This window comes from Phyllopteryx taeniolatus, chromosome 22 (assembly GCF_024500385.1).
Source record: "Phyllopteryx taeniolatus isolate TA_2022b chromosome 22, UOR_Ptae_1.2, whole genome shotgun sequence".
NCBI lineage: Eukaryota > Metazoa > Chordata > Actinopteri > Syngnathiformes > Syngnathidae > Phyllopteryx > Phyllopteryx taeniolatus.
The window spans coordinates 6,599,605-6,618,402 of NC_084523.1; the positions used below are offsets into that span (position 1 = coordinate 6,599,605).

Consider the following 18,798-nt stretch of genomic DNA (forward strand, 5'->3'; position numbering starts at 1 on the left):
TGATGTCTGTGATGCCACTTGGTTACCTTTGACCACCTAAAGCCAGTCGTGGTGAGCTCAATATGAGAGAGCTGTGTGCATAAGGAGAGGAAACAAGGAAAGATGGACAGACAGAGTAAGTGGAGGAAAAGGAAGAAAAAAAACAACCCATGAAGGCCAAGATGTTAAAACAATAAAAATAAGGGAAGGAAAAGCGGTAAGGAGGAGAGAGAAGACATAAATGCTTAAGTGAATACATCCAATACAGTAAAAAGGAGCAAGTATGCAAGATAAAGTAGAATGACCTCCACCAAGGCTTAATAATGATCATTATAATGAATTTTGACGTTAAGAATAATCCAGAATTTCTTTCGCAATATTAAAAAGTGGCCATGAAAATTATGTTTTGACATCTCGCATACGTAACGTCCTTGGCGGAAGTATACAAGAACACGAGCGATATGGACGAACGAGAGAAACAGCAGATGTGAATTGCGCTAATGAGCAGTCAGGAACACAAGCTCCATTTTCAATTCCATGCATAAGGGAGCAAGGAAGGGTGGGGGAACGTTTGAGGGATGGCGGGATGAATCCTGGGTGGAAAAAGGAGCAATTGCAGCTGTAGAAAAATGACAAAATCTGACAGATGGGGTGTGTCATGCGGTTGCCACAAAGCCACACATACACACCTTTCTCCACTGACCATTCATGACTAACGTCTAGCTTAAAATGTCTCCTATATTTTGATGCGGTCAACCGCTTGAGCTGGGACAGCTCCCTAACACACACATACACCGCTTGTCAATAAATGGCTGTCCAGTCAGGCTGGATGTGTGTGTGTGTGTGTGTTTGCAAATGTTCCTGCTTTGGCTACATTAGCAAGTGCGAACACGCTCGATGGCACGCTGTCACAAGAAAAAAGTGAGGTCCCTTTGACCAGCTCATTATTGTCTCGGCCTCTGTCGCGATTTTTATGAATCACTCCACCAAGGCCTAATTGCAGTGATGCACTCGTGAAAAAAAAAGAAAAAGAGAGGAACATAAAAATACTTATTTTCTCGCACTTATGCGAAGAAGCCAAAGCAGAATCCATCTGGCCGCCACTGAATGCAATGCTGTTTAAAGAGCAGTTAGCACTTTTTTTGTCGTGTTTATGTGTGTGTGAGTGTGTGTGTGTGTGCGTGTGTGTGTGTGTTTGTGTTTTGGAAGGAATGTATGCAGTGGAGATGGAACACTGTTCTGTACATTGCAGGTCTGGACAGAATGGCTGAAATGATGTTGATGTTGGGCGATGTCGTCTGTGTTTGACAGCCGCTGGCCGCAAGATGACATTTCTACTCCGTGCTTCTTCGCCGAGGCGTTCAAAGTCCAGGATGCTCACCGGCACCGCGTCCTGCCTCAATGGCGTCTGCTCCACTAATTAAAGAGGCCACTTCTAGCTTCTTTTTTTTTTTTTTAAGCATCATGGCAATACATCAACGCTAAATTAAATGAAAACAAACTCAGGACTTCAGGTGCACGTTTTTTCCATGCACCTTTTTGTGTACCTTTACTTCCATTTAAACTGGATTCACAGTTTAGGAAGAGGAAAGATACTAATACTAGTGTTGTCCTGATCCGATCATGCCAATGAAAAAGATTGCTTATTCTATTAAACAGAGCTGGTAAAACTTGAGTTTCAAATGGCCGCAAGCTTTCGCGCTCGTCCGCAGTTTGTTAAGGAAGGCACGGAGTGGGATGTGGAAACATTTTGCTCACACGGCCGACAATCACGGCAAGCCATGTAAATAGACAGTATTTGTCGGTTCGGCTCTTGCGCAACAGGTCTAAATGTCCACTTGATGAGGCTTATGTGTGTCAAAAAGCAACAAGCACGGCAGTATCATTACCAATTTTGATTGTGAGTTTGGACACAGACCCGCCGCTGAATGTAATTGTGCAAATAATTCATATTTACCGTGACGAAGCGTGTCAGCGAAATGCAGCAAAAGCACAACGACTCTCTGTGTTTTCTTTAATGTCTGTCTACGGGACGGCCAACATTTAGAGGCATTAATAACAATGGAGTGCGGACATTTTTGCCAACAGCTACACTGCGCTGTGTTTTCTCAGGGCAGTATTCATCCTGACGGCCCACGCTGTTTTTTTGTTTTTTGTCCAACACTTGTCAAAACCCATCCAGCCTTCTGAGGTACATTTTACATCTCCAAGACCTTGTTAAGTCACGATGAGCAAACTCCTGCTACTCTGCGGTAACATCTCCTAAACGCTTGCTCCTGAGCAGCATTAGAAGCTTTCCTGCCTCTTCGCCGGAGATAAACACGGACAACGCACAGGCGCTCGGCTTCACACAAAGCTGTTTGTGTGCCGCCGGGATGGACAAAACGCAAGTTGTTCTTTAAATAGGGATGTATTTACCAAATGAGGAATGACTGGGCAAACACGCGGCCGCACCTGAATGAGCTCAGTTGGCACACGGCGCATGTGTGCTGCCATTAGCCACATTTGGCACAGCAGTGTTTAATATGTCAGCTTTTACGTCAGCCAAAAAACACTTTTGTGTGCTTCTGATGCTTGAGAAAAACACAAAAAGCTAATCCTCAGGGGCGAAGGGGTTGAAGGGAAGGTGAAGGTTTGGGTCACACGATCACTCATCAGGGATTCTTTTTACATGTTTGCAAATGTGTGTGTGATAGAGAGATAGAGAGTACCTGTTTCTCAGCGTGTGTGCGGGCCTGCTCCTCCTGGGCGAGCACCAGCTCCCTCTCGGTTGTGATCTGAACGCTTTCCCTCAAGGCTTCCTCCAGCTCCTCTATGCGCTCCTCCTTATAGCGCATGGAGTCCTAAAACACACACATGCACACATACACACACTTTTACAATGATCACCATAAGCAAAATGAAAAATGGCGCCTGTTGCGCCATGCAAGTAGAGTGATCGATGTATTTTCATCCATGGAAAGGTTGGACTTTACTTTGGCGGGTACGCTGCATTTGTAAGTACATTTTTTTTTTTTCAACTCTACGCCAGTGAAGTAATAAAATAAAAATTTGTTAAACGAGTGTCCAAACCACCACGCAAACCCTCAGGGCACTTTTTGGAATTGTAAAAGCCTAGTGTGGTGACTTTAAAATCAACTTGCTAGAACTTAAAGTACCTCGCAAAACATGATAGCTTCTCACATAAACTGACAGGCAAAATCAGTTTCCGCTTAATCTGATTAAACCGATTATCCCGCCACCCTGAGGAGTCTCTGGAATTCACAAATACACCTCAAGGGTTTTTAAAAATAAAAATTGATGATACAACGTTAATGTTGGACATCATCTGAGTCCTGGTCCAGATGCAACATGACTCGGAGTCTAAGTATGCAGACTGAGATTGGCCTAATTTAATTAGACGTCTCTCATTGTGCTGAATGAAATTTACGGTCCGAATTATGCTCGGGTTTCACTCGCCGCCTGACTCCTGGTCAAAGTATGCCGCGGGACGGCTCCGAAATGAAACTCACACATCAGTTACGGTTATTTGCAGAGTCCCTAAAGAAGGGCTCGGTCGTACGGAGAGCGAGAATCCGCGCGGTTGTTGAGTCACAAAAGTGCAAACTGTCATCTGCCTTTAATCAGAGAGGCCGCTAACAATTCCTGGAAAAGTAGAGGGGGAGGAAGGAAAAAAGGTGACTGGGAAAGTTCAAGAAATTGAAGGACACCGCAGTTCAAAATCTCGACTTCAATGCAGTGATGCTGTGGCTCTGCAGGAAGCAAGCCCCATTTAAAAGCCACAACATTCACTGCATAGTTATGCGCGGGTGTGCGCGCGGGTCCTTTGCTCCTCTTGTCACCTCGTTCCGTGTCAATCATCCTCTCCGGATACCCGCTCGCACACACTCCCCGAGCTGCATCCAGTGTGTGCGTGTACATGAGTGTGTTGCCTGTTTGACATTGCCCAAGGCGGCTTGCTGTCACATTTTGACACGTTGCCACTGTTGTGATAGCGCCAATATATTCAAGGTATATATATGGCCAGCAGAGAGCGAAGAGGGGAGAAACTTTTTCTCCCGCCCTGAAACTCTCTCTCTTTCCTCCCCCTTCGTACCTTTATCTGCTGGGAGCTCTCGTTCATATTGTCCTCCCTTTTCTTGGCCTCCTCCAACAGCTGGGCGTTCTTGCTCTTCTCTATTTGCTCCTTGTGCTTCAGGTTGGCCACCTTCTTGGATTGATCCTTCATCTGCCTGCGTGCACAAAACTGCTGTCAGCTGTCGAATATTTTTCGATTACACCATCGCTTATTCCAGCGTTTGAATAAAAAATTATTTTGTAATACAGGGTTGCCAAGGTGGGGCCTAGCTTGGTGAGTGACGCGGGTGTCAGTAAATTAGACTGGCTAACCAGCTAGCCAGGCTTTGTGTTGCGTGATTCGGCATGACTTTTTAAAACTCATTCACTGCCAGCCTTCCCAGTTAACATGGACATTTGACTTCTAAAGCCGTCAATGGCAATGAATGTGTTTTAACTAGCAAGGGTAACATCGACACATTAGCGAGGAGTGAGCCTGAAGCTGTGTTTTACAAGTTGTGGCTGTCTGTGAAGCCATGAAAGTATCCGAATGTTATTGGAGTAATGAGTCAAGGGGCGGGGCGACCGCGATCTGCAACCGAGGACGGAGGGAAAGGTGAGTAAGCGAGCTTGTGTTTGGAGGCAAAAGCGCACTCGGCTAGTTGACAACTAAGAAAAATATCAATGATTTTGATCGATTAATTGACGTCTACTGTACACACTATAGTAGAATAAATTGTTGGTATCCTTAAATGAAATAAAAATGACATACTGGAAATTAACAGAATGCCTTGAGAGTCTTGAGATTGAATTGTAACCATCACAAATTCAATTGGTGGATTATTCTTGCCAAAATTCAACCACCTTTGAAAAACTGCATTTTTTATTTCACCCCCCTGAAGTCACCTTGTATGTATGTAGACACCTGCTCAATTTATTCCAAAAAGCAGCACAACAGCTGGTACTCTCACGAAGTAGACGTTCTGCCGCATAATAATGCCTCCTTTGTATGCAAAGGTATGGAAAGTCAACATTTGTACCTGTTTTTGCAACTAAAACGATACTGAAATAATTTGACTAACTCTACACACTGTGGCTAGTGCCACAACCGTTCCAGGTGCAATATAATGCAATGATCGGTAAGTGCAGTCAGATTCAATGTCCAGACGACACAGTGTTCTGAATCATGATCTTCGGAAAGAAGACCGGGGGTGGGGGGGAATGGAGAGTGATTCGTCATGGAGGCAGCGGGCCTGGTGGATGGAGAAAGGGTTTAATCCTCCTCGTCTAAGCTGCCTGGAAGCCGTTGCGCCTCTGTCACAATCCGATCGGGATATCACACCAGCTTGTCTTGATCGGGACCTTTAATACCTTTTCCCCTCACTCACACACTCTCACACACACACACACACACACACACACACACTTGCAGAGAGCTTGGCGCTAATGCCAGGAAGGTTTAACAGCTTACAGCGAATCACGGCTCGGGATGAAGCATAAGAAACACAAAAGGTCTGGAAGCGACCACACAGAGGTGGGCGTCGGTCAACTCATCTTTTTGTGCTGAGCAGCGCCGTTTGTATTGTTTTCAAAACGACGCGTACAGCACCTCAGCTTGCACCGTGCAAATGTTAACGCGTCCTCATAATGTCTTTGCGCCTGGTAGAAAAATTGATTTCTCACTTCCAGTATTGCGCTTGTCAGTAACCACTGGTGATGGGAATCCAACGTCATTCTGCAATAATATTTCGAGGCCTCTACTGGCTATTTCATCTTGCAGCATTTCTTTTTCTTTTTTTTCCTTTTGACTCACAGACAATTGATATCATCTTTCTTATTCATCTCACCTGCCACTGCAAGACATAAACGTGCCGCCTTCCAAAAGAGACATAAAAGACACATGCTAAATCTGATCTCCAGCACCTTCCCGCGCACACACATGCATATATGTTTTCAGTGTTTTTCAGATTTTGGGAAATATCTTTTCAAGCCCTGTTTGTGTGTAACAGGTCATAAACAGGCAGAAATCTTCCTATTGGAGGATGTCCAGGAAGATCCCGCCTCCCTAACCCCCTTCATGCAACATTTACTGCATGTACAGTATGCTCAGGGTGTGAGTGCGCATGTGGAGTTGATTTTTCAGTTGGGCAATGTTCCCTGTTGACCTAACACTCTGGTTTCATCTTGATTTTTATCCCGCTAATCACTTGTTTTGCTTGCATCGAGTTTGTTTGCGGCTTGTAGATCATTTGAGCCTCGCGCATTAGACGGCACCTCCGCTCTGCTCTCATTGGCTTTTTCCTCCCCTCGCTCTTTGGTTCCATCACCATCCACTTAGCGAACCATGGATGACAGGCAACCGCAGCTGCCGTCAAACAATCGCCACATTTTTCACCAAAATGTCCCCCTGCCAGGCTGTTAAAACTTGATAATTTGACTCCCACGGGGCTATAAAATATGCCCAAACTCTGGAGCTAAACCTACATATTTGTGTAATGTTGCCCTCTCATTAGAAGCTTTTAGAATGTAAGGAATGTATGACCATTTACTCTTAAATTCCTCCTTAAGTGAGATCGAATTTATATAGATTCCAAACACAAGCTGCTTTGTATGGCATCAAGCCTCAGACCACACGCACAAATATTTCAAGGGAGTGCAGCTACATGTGTTCATTTATGCCCATCTACACTCACGCAAACACGGTGGCCCCCGCGGCGAACATACTATGTGAGGTGTTCACGTAAATACGTGTAAAAGCTTGTTGACAGCACTTTGAACTTGAGTACACGTCGCAAAACCTCAAAATTCCCAGATATATTACTAGCCACGCTAACGCACACGTACAAGCATCTCCCAAAACTTCCCAAAACTAAGCTACATAAGAACTTTTCTACCTCCTTCATTAGTATGCGGCTGATATTCAGGGGCCCGCGCGAAGGTAATATTAATATTGCATTTGGAGAACTGCATAAATATTTGATCACAAATACGCTGAGGACTCATGTATGTTTACTGCACACAGTTCACACAAAATTAACATCAAGGATTTCCTTTTAACCACTTGGAATTTAGCTTTTTCTTTTTGAAAAAAAACCCCCACTAAAAGTGTTGGTTTGGTTTATTACATGGAGAGGAACATAATAGCTTACATTTGCCCACTTGTTTATAGACATGGGTGCAAGGCGTATTATGTAAATAACTTTAAATAGGTAAAATACAGAATGTAACCAAGAATGTACTCATCACTCAGATACCATGTTTATGCAGTTTGAACATTTTATCCAGTGATTTGTTCACGTATACCTCGAGGCAACCTGCACATCAATAGTGGTACAGTAGTCCTACCACACTTTTCAAATCACTGCCATTGCCAGAATTCGGTAAAAGCAGGAGAAGTGTCGCTATGAAGGTTTTTTTTTTTAGGGACAGGCCAAAAACTCTAGGAGTACCTCAAATTCTCATATTGTGCGAGTTCCAGCTCCTGAGTGTGAAATTAGTGGTGCGTTTTTGTAAGGCTTAAACAGATGAGATAAAGTCGCTTTGAACACGCTGCTGGGAGGGTTTTGTTACTGTTGGGCAAGGCCAGAGGAGCTTCATGCTAAGTTACCATAACAGCCCTCTGCTTTCATGCGCAGGTCGGCTATTTAATTTCCAGCATTAACGAATTTGCTTATTTCTTACAGGCATAAAGGTCATATTGAATTTCCCAACTTCCACTTGTTTCTCTGAAATCTACTCTATGTATTCCCCATTGTGCTGTAAAAAGGTTTGAACTCCTGAGCGCCTGTGGTCCCTGGCCATCTTCGCTCCAACTCGAATGGGAAACTAGAAAAAGAAAAAGTTGCTTTGCTGGGTAAGCGACAGAAGAGTTGTTCCTTTTTTGTTTTTCATTTTTTTATGCATGCTGCATCTCCTGTTTTGATGTGAGGAGCTCCTCATCCTCTGCCAAACGTCTGACATCAATGTTTCCGCGGCTCCCAAACAGAATTGTTTTCTTTCTTTGTTCCTGCGGTTGCTTTGAGGTCCTGTGCGACTTTTACTTAGCGCAGAGAAGCTGCACGGAGGATTTGTGGGCTATTGGCTGACTGTAGCACACGCTCACTCTCTCTTATACTCTGGTATTAATTGCATGGATGCTGAGAGAACAGCATTCACAATACATTTGAAGAAAAAAACAAAAACAACAACCTACAAATTAGTATTATTATGCTCTTTTTTTTGTACCTCAGTAGTTTCTAACTTCCATTACAGTAGTTTACAAAAATACTATTAAAAATGAACTTTTTAAGATTAAATCCTTTGTCTTATTTTTGATGATTAATGTTGGTCAATATGTAGGTACTTGGAGAGCCAAGTATTTTTTGAGGTAGTCCTAGGTGTAAAAGGTTTGAGAACCACGCAACAATTTGATTCATGTATTATTTTTGACAAATTAAGGAAAAATACAAATATCCTGTATCCACACTTAAAACAACAATCCACGGGTTTCTTAATTGGCCCATCAAAGTTGGGTGAAAATTGATGAAGCAGTGTCCTTCCGTGGAGGCAATTATGCATCCACGTTAATGATCATGTACTATTAAAGTTTTAGCATGAGCAGGATGGCATAACGGTATGGGAGTTTCCTCCTCGAGGGAGACAGCGACGCAACAGACAAAGCGAGAAGCTGTCGAAGCCGAAAGCCTCGCCAAGACAGCGAAACATGATGGGAATGATTAAAAAGCGGAGTTGATGACAAGAGCGAGGACAAGAGGTACGACGATGAGAGAGAGAGAGAGAGAGAGAGGTGGGGCAGGGGTGAGAGGGGGGCGGGGGGTGAGAAGGCATGCCGTATACTAACCTCGAGGCAAGACTTGGCAGGGGCAGCGTCGTAGATGAGAAGAAAGCGAGAGAGGGGAGAAAGTTGAAACAGGAAGTGAGCACTCGGTTAGATCAGAAAAGTAGAACGACAGATATGAGCGAAGTGACAGTGAGACAGGTGCACAGACATTTTGCAGGCAGGAAGGAAGGCATGAGCAGACGAGCGGCGAAGCACGCGGACGGACACACTTTGGAGTGCAGTATTGGGGGTCTGCTCACCTCACTCGACCTTCAAACATTTGTCGAACAGGTGCAAGGAAAGGGCACTCACAAACCCCTAAAAGCACACCGTACGCTGGGAGTGTCTTCACAACGCATTAGTTCTTCTTCGATAGTTCCGCTATCCCTAACAACTTTGTGGAATTGTGAGAAATTACACATTAGTAAGAGAGCTCATTGTGTGTTTTGACTTGCTCAGTGTCAAGGGTGCCTCCACTTGAACCTCGCTGACACAATTTGTTCATTAGAAACCTCTCAAAATGTTCTCCCTTTATTTTTTTCCCCTATTCTTTCAACTTCTCCATACTCTGCTCTCCATATTGCACTACTTTCCTTCCTCTCCGTTGTCGCTGCCTCTCTTTTGTTTTCCACTCCGCTGTCCAAATCCTTTATTATGGCCATCACGGCAGATTTTTCAGCTCCATTTCCCCCCAGTGTGAAGTCACTCAGTCTGCTCCAATTACCATCCTAGTTACTGAAATAAATAGCCCTGCATCACTTTATACCGCTGCATTTACACATGTAGGAAGGTTGACGATTGCTGGCCTTGTTGAACCCGCGTGCGAGCTTTTCATCATCGGCGTTCACGCTGCTAAGTCATAGAGCATACAGTGGAAAGGTTCCACCTGGGTGACGTTTTATCCTCTACGTCAGTATGAAAACAACTGATGTCGGAAGGTCATCCGTTACGATGGGGAGCAGGAAACGTTTCATCTCGCATTAAGAGATTTCCTGCTCGCCCTGCTTGAGATTGAAACACGCTGTACAGTAGGAATTGGCCTTTCACAAAGCCTTCCTTTTCCAACATTTTCCGACATTTCTTGATGGCGAATCCGCGCAAATGCATGGACTCTGCGTACGATTCGTTGCCGATTCAAGTTAGGACCGTTCGGCGTTGGCGGAGCTCTGCGTTCCACCGAGCGAGCGCCATCCCAGTTTGCGTCTGCGACCACGCTCTGACGAAATAAATCATCAAACATACACAGCTAAACCCCCACTAATTGGACGTCGGCGGCTGCTAAATTATAAATAGCAGTGTTTTTTTGGTGTTTTTTAGTGTGGACACTTTGAAACGAATGTCCCTGGAATCATTAACAGTCATTAGTTTTACTGCCCTCAAAAAGACATGGAAAGAGAGGAAAGGTTGCACTGGGACCTAACGAGTAAGTAAGTACTGAGATGATGAAAAAGACGTCTGGCCTTTGAATAAACACTTTTTCTATTTCTGTGCGATGTTTTTGAAGCCGTTTTAAAAGAGGCTGTCGGTGTTATACAACACAAAGTCACACCAAGTACAATCGCGAAAGCTCAGCGGGTACAGTTCAAAAGGTGGACACAAACAAAGTTACACAGATGTTAGAAGTCATTCCTGTAATTGTTAAGAAAAAAAAAAAAAAAGTAGTTGGTAGTTAGTAGTTGTGCAAGTCAAGCATCCCGAGCTTAGAAGTGTGAAAGTAGAAACAGTAAATGAAAGAGTTGCATCAGTGGCGGGAGAGAACAAAGGGTGGCAGGCCACACAGCAGAGACGTTCGGGAGCAAACGAGGCTGCCAGGCCGCACTTCACAACTCGTGCTGACGGCTCACGTGTGTCGCGATAATGTTTCTCCTCGGGAGAACACTCACGATATTTAGAATTGGAGAAACGTGGCGGACTAGTGTGCGACGCTGCAACTCTAACGGAGATCGTTAGTGAATTCAGCTGCGTCCCATGTGGAAAGGATGCGGCCGTTCGTCTTCCTTCTTTCATTTATATTATTTCAAATGGATGATGCATCTAATTAATGTTGTTGCCCAGGCAGGAAGGATGGGAGTCAACTTTTTCCACATGGGAGGGGACGCTGGCATATCCCGACCTTTGACAGGCAAAGTGAGTTGTGGTTTTTTTGTCTCGTGCAACTTTTCGATTGATTGACAGGGCTTCCGGCCACTCACGTGCCCAGGTATTCCCACACCAGCCCCCCCATTGGCTGCTGTGAGGCAGACGGGGGAGGGGCCTGTTTTGGCGGCTGCTGAGAATGCCACAGATGAGAGGCAGAGGGCTTTCTGGCGTGTGTGATGGCCGCACACACAAATGCACAATATGCGGTAACACATGAATGAGGTTTGGTGGTTCAAATAGGAGGAGACGGGCGATGACAGATGCAATAAAGCCAAAAATGAATAGGGGAAGAAAGAGGAGCAGAAGGTGAGAAGAAGCATAATTGAATGAATTAGCAGAATAAGGAAGGTTGTTATTGAATTCAGCAGTGCATAGCCAGAAACTAAAGGAAAATGGAAAACAAACTGGGGTCTATTCTTAGATTAAATGATGATTTAAACCAGAAAAGACTGGAATTTGATTTACTGAGTTGCAGGGAGACTTTGTGAAGCCGACTTTATTTCCCTATATTTCTTTGAAGTGGTGATTTGTCTTTTTACTTTGCGCCCTCCATCGCTCACCTCTCCAGCTCGTGGATCTTTTTCTCCTTGTCGTTCTTCTCGTTCTCCATCTCCCTGAGGATCTCGAGGAGCCGCTCCACCTCGGCCTGAGCCTTGCCAGCGTCCTCTTTGTGACGGCTCACTTCCTGCTCCAGGTCGGTGATGCGTTCCGAGAGTTCGGCGCTGGCCGCGGACTCCGCCGCCGCGCTCTGAGCCTGCGACCGAAAATAATTATAGAAAATAAACGGCGAGCTGAGCAGCAACTATGGAAAAAATAAGTTCAATGAGTTCAAACAGAAGGGAATGAGCCAAGAACAACATTTGTGTTGAGGGCGACTTGTATACAGGTTTAACGAGGCAGAAAAAACAATTGCTAGCACTTGGGAATATGAAAATGATGCATTGTCCTAACTGAATAACATTCAATTAAGATTCTTCACACTATTACGGACAACAAAAGATCCTCCAGGGATATTTACTTGATCTAAAAAGAAATCCAATGCTTACAACAACCCTATCAAATGTGAATGGTTTAAAAAAAAAAATAATAATACATCGCTGCGTATATAAAACGAGGTGTCAAAATCTTGAAAAATTGTCATCTGCCAATCAAAATAAAATAGTATTGCTTTGACCTTTACTTTTCATCCAGCATCATTCTTATGCTTGTACACAACTACATTTTTGAGCCGTAGAAATAGGTCCATTTAAAGCACTGTATTATATCCTACCAGGTCGACGCGGGGCTTTTGCACGAGGTGTTCGAAAGCAGCCACGCCAGCAAGAAGCCCCCATCCACACGCTTAAAAAACAAAATTCCCCGTCCTTGTTCTTCCATATTTCTCTTTGTGAAGTGCGCACACACACGGCAGACAACGAGGCACTCTAAAGCAGCCGGGAAGATGCATTTTCGGGGTGTAGGCATAGCTAGCTAGCTAACTGCACAACAAAATTGTGCCAAATAACTGCTGATGCGTTCTCAAAGAGTGGGGGGAGGGGCGACTCATGCCAGAGCATGAAGAGCATTTCAGGAAAACTGATAATGCTGTAGCTCTCAATCTTTGCATATTTTCAGCAATTATCTTCAAACACGTTTAATGTATTAGAAACAAATCTCTAAATTCACTTTACAGGGTCTTGAATTGTATTTAGCACTTCACTGAGTTGGAATGTTCGATTTCTAAGAAATGTTTGCCTATAAACCACAGTAGCTGCATTGTCTTTCCGCACCTCTTCTTTGCCAAAGAGAAGACCCCCTCCAAAAAAAAAAAAAAAACAATAACCACAAGTTAGAACCAGAAGTTATAACAGCTGTGAGTGTTACCCAGAAGCAAATGTTGCTCTTGGGACACATTTGTGTATGTATATGCATGTGTGTGTGTGTATGTGTGTGTCTGCCCACAAATTATAAACCCTATTAGTTTTGGAAGCATGAAAGCGCTTTTACAGGTCTTTATGTGGAGAGTAAATGTTTGGGAGTCTGACAGTATAATGGGCAGATGTGTGTGCAAGAGAAGACAAACAAAAAAGGAGAGAAAAAACACAACACACAAAGACATACGCGCAGTGTCAATCAAAACCAACACACACACACACACACACACACACACACACAAGTTGGGAGTCTGCCTTATATCCTCACTAACGCAAAAAGACAAAGTTGGATGGGAGAAATACCAGAGATGCCATACAGTACAACCCATACACACACATGTCCATTTGACCACGGACCTTCTTCAGCTGGTTCTCCAGCTTGATGCACGCCTCCTTCTTTTGCTCCAGACCGATCTCCAGGCTCTTCAGCCGGTTGTCTTTCTTCAGAGCCGAGGACGCCAGAGACGAGGCCTTCTCTTTCAGGTCCAAAACCGACGCCTGACAAGGGAAAAGGGGAAGCAAAAGGAAGGAAATGACCAAATAATTCCAGATCATTACAACTTGCCTCAAATTATAACAGCTACAGATGACCCATCATTCACTTTCAGAAGGGGAAATGGAGATTTGTGCAGTTTCAAATTATAATTCCCTTGTAAAACACTGGATATTAACCTTCCAACCTCTTTGCCTTGACCTCTTTTTCAAAAACGCTTCCTTTCCACAATAACCTGGTCCTGCATCTTAGTCATAATTGTGGGGAAAATCAAAACCCCAATCAAAATAAACTGGTATTTTTATCCTTTGAGGTATTCCTTCCCATGTCAAGAGTGTGACTCATCATCACGCTGCTCTTCAAAACTTCTTTTCCCATGATCTGACTCGTCTCCCCCACCCCGCCCCCCCCTACTTCATTCTTCCCACTCGTTCTTTCCATGCGTGGTCCATCTCCTTTTCGCTCTTTGTAGCCATGATAGCGACGCATCCCGCGCACAGGAGAGGGAGGCACCAAGACGTATAATTTTACACTCGACCGACTCCACTAAAACCCAGACTGCAGATGATCGTGTTTGGTCAGAGAATACTTGCTGCTTTACTCTCATTATACAGTATTTAGGTATGCGTGTGTATATGTTGCTGTTGTCGGGAAAACCCCACACGGGCATTTCGGAATGCTCATTTTCTCCAGTGTATATCTGGAAATTATACAACTATACATAAACAGCTTTTATGAGCCCACAACATACTAAAAGTAACCACAAACTGTAGTACGAGCCAGAGAAGGTGAAATTATCCCCCCCACTTTTATTTTTATAACAATAACGTGTGCATTTTAGTGTAGTGTTTGGGTGGAGTTCCACTTTTAAAAGAAGGTTTTGATTATAACTAGTCAACACGTCTTTTGACAGGTGGTTTAAAGCGCGGTACACGTCGCAAAGCGCGTTTGTTTGCGTTACAGCTATTCCTGTAAGAATTCTCCCATTGGGACAATCTTACTACTGTATATTTCTGGATCTGGATGGCACCTGGAGTAGATCCATTTCCCGAGTGACAAACACTCAAGCCTTGGCCGAGGTGCTCTCGTTAAGTGCGTTTCCTTACATTGAACTTGTGTGGTTGACGCAGACATTAGCGGTGAGTGGTAGCTTCATTAGGAGTGCAGGAAATTGCCTGGTCACTCCCCGTCACGCCTTCTTTTCCCCCACAGATTTGCGCTTTGCATAAAGGTCAGAAGAAGGTGTGCTTTCCACCGGCTGCGGGTCTTATATTACGTTGTCAAGGGGACGTGACTGTTTTATCATTGCGGCCCTTCAGCACAAGGACCTTGGCAGGATAGGGCATCTGTTCTACGGAGATAGATCAGTCAGGTGCTCCTTGACAGGGAAGGAGAGGGTATAGAATGTGTGTGTGTGTGTGTGTGTGTGTGTCTGGCTCACAGCATCACAGCACAGATATTGATGAATGTGTTTATGTGAGTGTGTGTGTGTGTGTGTTTATGCATGTGTGTATCTGTACCTCACGGTCTGCAAGGTCAGCCTGCATCTGGGAAACTTTCTCCCGCAGCTCCTTCAGCTCCTTCTTGGTGGACTCCACCTCATCTCCCTTTTCCCTTTCCTCTTTCTCCCGCTGCTCTTTCAATCGCTCAATGATGCGTTCCTGGACAGAGGGAGGGGAGGGTGAGGGGGAAGAATGACAGATGGAAACAACGAAATGCACAAAAAAATAAAATAAAAAATCATCCACCTTGAATCCAGATTGAATTTCCACACTCATAACAGTTTCATTAAACTTTATATGCATGGCGGCTCCAGTATGATAAACAGCCAAGCGTGATTTTAGACACATAATACGTTCTGGCACCGCATTTTATATCAACTAAATGACTATAGACCCTGGCCATGCTCGGTCCAAGAGAGTGAACTGGAGTTCAAAATAAAGACACAACAAGCACGTAGTGTTTGCGTGACATAAGGGGGAAGATTGAATGAAAAAGAAAGCAAGACTTCCAATGCAATAAAAATGGGGGTGGGGGGGTGGGGGGGTGGGGGGGAGCTTGGGAAAGTAGGAAATGACAGTCACTTCTGCCTGCCAATACACACAGAGGCCTGAATATTAGTGACTAAACAATTAATAGGCGTGCTTCCTGTATATGTGTGTCCTAACAGTCCCAAAACATGCGCTGCTGGTGTGAGTGGTCTCAAGCTGTGAGTTGTACCTGAACAAAAGGGACTTTTTGCTTGGCATTATTGACTTGTGCTTCTGTGTACGTATCTATTCTTTTCTGAACACATACCGTGAATGATTTAATAAGGACCCATGTGATTATTGCTTCGCTTCTCGTAGTCCCCCGGTGCGGGTGGTCGGACGGTTCGACGTCCGGAGATGACCGGTGTCGCGTACCTTCTCGGACAGAGCCTCCTCTAGCGTTCCCAGAGCCGTGTCGGTGTTGGAGGTGTCGGTCTGTAAGGACTTGACTCTGCCTTTGAGGCCGCTCAGCTGCTTGTCCTTGTCATTCAACTGATCCTGGAGGTTCTCGATCTGCATGGAGAAGAATAACGTACATCATTCAGATTTGCTATGTGGGGGAACGCTTTAAAAAAACGCTGCGTAAGACGTGCTGTGGACAAACGTATTGGCAAAATGGCCATTGCGCATATGGGAAGTGTTAATGGAAGATAATATGGCATTGGTTTTTTTTTTTAACTTGCGGTCTGTGTCTCATAGGTGTTTGATGACTGAAGTTCTCACACATCTAATTCATCCAAGCATGCATTTGTGGACTTGGGGCCTTCCCAAACTGTTCCCGTAAAGTTGGGAACATATAATTGCCCAAAATGTCTTTTCGGGCCCAACTAAGGGGTCAATAATATATGAATATATTAAGAGGTAGGGGTTGACCCATATTTAACTTTTAACCGCGCTGACGTGTAAAGTTTGAAATCGACTCATCGCTAATCATGTGCTGTGGGCATCTTTATTTGTTTCTGCACCGGTCCGTGGCACAAAAAAGGTTGGGGACCCCTGTGCTGAAAAAATATTAATTAGTAATATTATAATATTAATCAACTTCGACTCGACTTTTATAATCGACTACAAAAAAATCCTTAGTTCGTTTAACCCCTATTTAAGAGGTTTGTCTAAACACTTTTGTCCATAAAGTGTACACAACATTTAAATACCATCTTCATCGCTTTCTATATCCCACCATCCCTTCGATCCCTCTCCCAATTGTTCCCTCGAAAACTCATCTGGGAACGGATTAATTGTCTGTGAAAAGACAAATCCAGCAACAAAAAAAGAAAAAACAACAACCGAAGAACTGTAAATGTACACCATGCCTAATAAAGGAAGATATGTGCTTTAGTGCGGTTGTCATGAAAAAAAAAATGAAAGAAAAGGGTGAGCAAGTCAAGAAAAAAAAAGATGAATTTAATGGAAGAAGATGGGGAAATATGTGGATGTAAAGCAGTGGTGAAAAGTGAAATAAAACCAGATCCCCTCCTATTTTCTGTTGCTCTATGGTCTTTTCGAGACGTGAAAATTGATGTCATGAAGTTAGAGGGGGGGAAAAAAAAAAAAAAAACTCCCACGTACATGGTGTGCATTGTGTGTGCGTGCAGTAAAACATCTCCGGCGCCTCATTAATCAACTGTTCACTTGACAGCTTGACTGACAGCTCGCTCTCCTCGCACACACACACACACACATGCTTGACATTGAAAAGCCGCAAGTCTTTGATCCCTCCTGCACTTCTTGAAACTGACAAGTGCTGGATGGGTAACACACAGATACACACAAAATTGTTGACGTGGTACCCGATTTTTCCTTCGCTGCAAATATACGGCAATAATCAGCGCATGAAAGTATTTCAGTGCACACAAATCGCTAAAGCAGGCAGCAAAAGACGCCATCCAGGTGAGAGCATCAGTACGCGTCACTCTCGCCCACACAGACAGTTGACTGTATTCTATTTGAAGAGCACAGAGGTCATCTTTTATTGAACAGGGGCAGCTCATTAGTATTCATCTTCATTTCAAACACATCCTCGCACTCGCGCTCCTCCCCGCTGTCTTGCTTTAGAGCTGTCAGCTTGATTGGTAATTATGTCCTTTGTGAACTCCATCTGTTTATGAAAGACTTTCAAAGAATGCACATGGCCAATACACTACTAAATTAATGATGATGCACGTGCCTTTCATTTTTTTTAAATGGACATATATTGTTTCTCTGTACATATGTGGCTCACCAACTATTCAGTAAGACAGCGTTTTTCTTGTAAAATAGCACTTTTCAAAAATCTTGTGATCCTGGGAGTTTTGCAGCTTTTCCCCTACCTTGTATCACAGCGCCATCTAATGTTCGTGGTTTAAAATTACGACCGAATTAAATCCAGTCCGATTTGAAACGATGCACAAAAATCTAGTGTTCTACAAGCAGCAAGAACAACTAAAATTAACAACGAAACAGTAAATTTGTACATAGTTGCATTGTTAATGTAGTTGTTGTTTCCCTGGAGTAGACGTAGTATTTTTAGATACTTGGTTAGTGTTGTGCTATCATTTTGTCTACACCTGCACATGAATCTTGCCCTACAGAGGATGGCTCCACAAGGGGGTGCAAATTCCCCATACAATCGCAAATGATTAACAGGTTATGCCTTTAAGCGATCATGTTTTCCCACCTTTTTTTTTTTTTTTTTTATGCCAATATTGCACATGGTGGACACTTTACCTTCTTCTGAAGCACAACGACTTTGCGCTCCTTGACGTCCAGCATGTCCTTGAGGTCGCCAATTTCTCCGTGCTGCGTGCTCTTCTCGTCCGAGATCTCCGATATCTGCTGACTCTTTTTGGACAGGAGGGACTCTTTCTCCTCCAGGCGAATGCGCAGGGCGTCCACCTGCGCACATCACATTGAGGAGGTCACATAATCATTTAATTGATATGATGTACTTTTTTTTTTGTTCCATTGGACATCTACTGTGCCTCAGTCTGTAATATGGCAGCCCTTTGCTCCTTGGCGGTGAGCGACTCCTTGAGGACATCCACGTGTTGCTTGCTGTCAGAAAACTGGTTGTTCAGAGTGTCCAGTTTGGTCCGGAGAGCCAGCAGTTCGCTGTCCTTACGATTCAGCTCCTGCTTGACCTGATCCATCTGTAGGAAAAAAAAAAAGAAAATGAAAGAAGGATAAATATTTTGATCTTTGACCGACATGGATGATACAAGAGTGGGAACCCTTTTGAAATGTTTTTAAAGGCACATGTAATGTACATTTGATCTATTGGGTCTAACAATGTGGTTTTGTTTAGTGGTAATACTTACATGACAAAATAATCATTTGCAGGGCTCCAGATTGCTCCTAAACGATCATATTTTGCCCCTAAAATTTGAGACA

The 18,798-nt window shown here is 44.0% G+C and overlaps 1 protein-coding gene across 9 annotated transcripts in view; it reads right to left on the minus strand.

Moving 5' to 3' along the window:
* Positions 1 to 18,798, minus strand: part of LOC133472301 (ELKS/Rab6-interacting/CAST family member 1-like) — a 58,558-nt gene that overhangs the window by 22,563 nt on the left and 17,197 nt on the right. For 6 of the 9 annotated variants that reach the window (XR_009786672.1, XR_009786671.1, XM_061762919.1 and 3 more), the window contains 9 exons: positions 18,390 to 18,557; positions 18,136 to 18,303; positions 15,805 to 15,942; positions 14,920 to 15,060; positions 13,264 to 13,404; positions 11,554 to 11,747; positions 8,876 to 8,887; positions 4,076 to 4,211; positions 2,691 to 2,822 (listed from right to left, as the gene is read on the minus strand). Coding sequence is in view for 6 of the 9 variants with exons in the window: in XM_061762919.1 (XP_061618903.1) it covers positions 2,691 to 2,822; positions 4,076 to 4,211; positions 8,876 to 8,887; positions 11,554 to 11,747; positions 13,264 to 13,404; positions 14,920 to 15,060; positions 15,805 to 15,942; positions 18,136 to 18,303; positions 18,390 to 18,557 (1,230 nt within the window). In the remaining 3 variants the exon portion in view is untranslated. The remainder of the gene's footprint in view (positions 1 to 2,690; positions 2,823 to 4,075; positions 4,212 to 8,875; positions 8,888 to 11,553; positions 11,748 to 13,263; positions 13,405 to 14,919; positions 15,061 to 15,804; positions 15,943 to 18,135; positions 18,304 to 18,389; positions 18,558 to 18,798) is intronic. The other 3 variants (XR_009786673.1, XM_061762920.1, XM_061762922.1) reach the window with 1 other exon arrangement.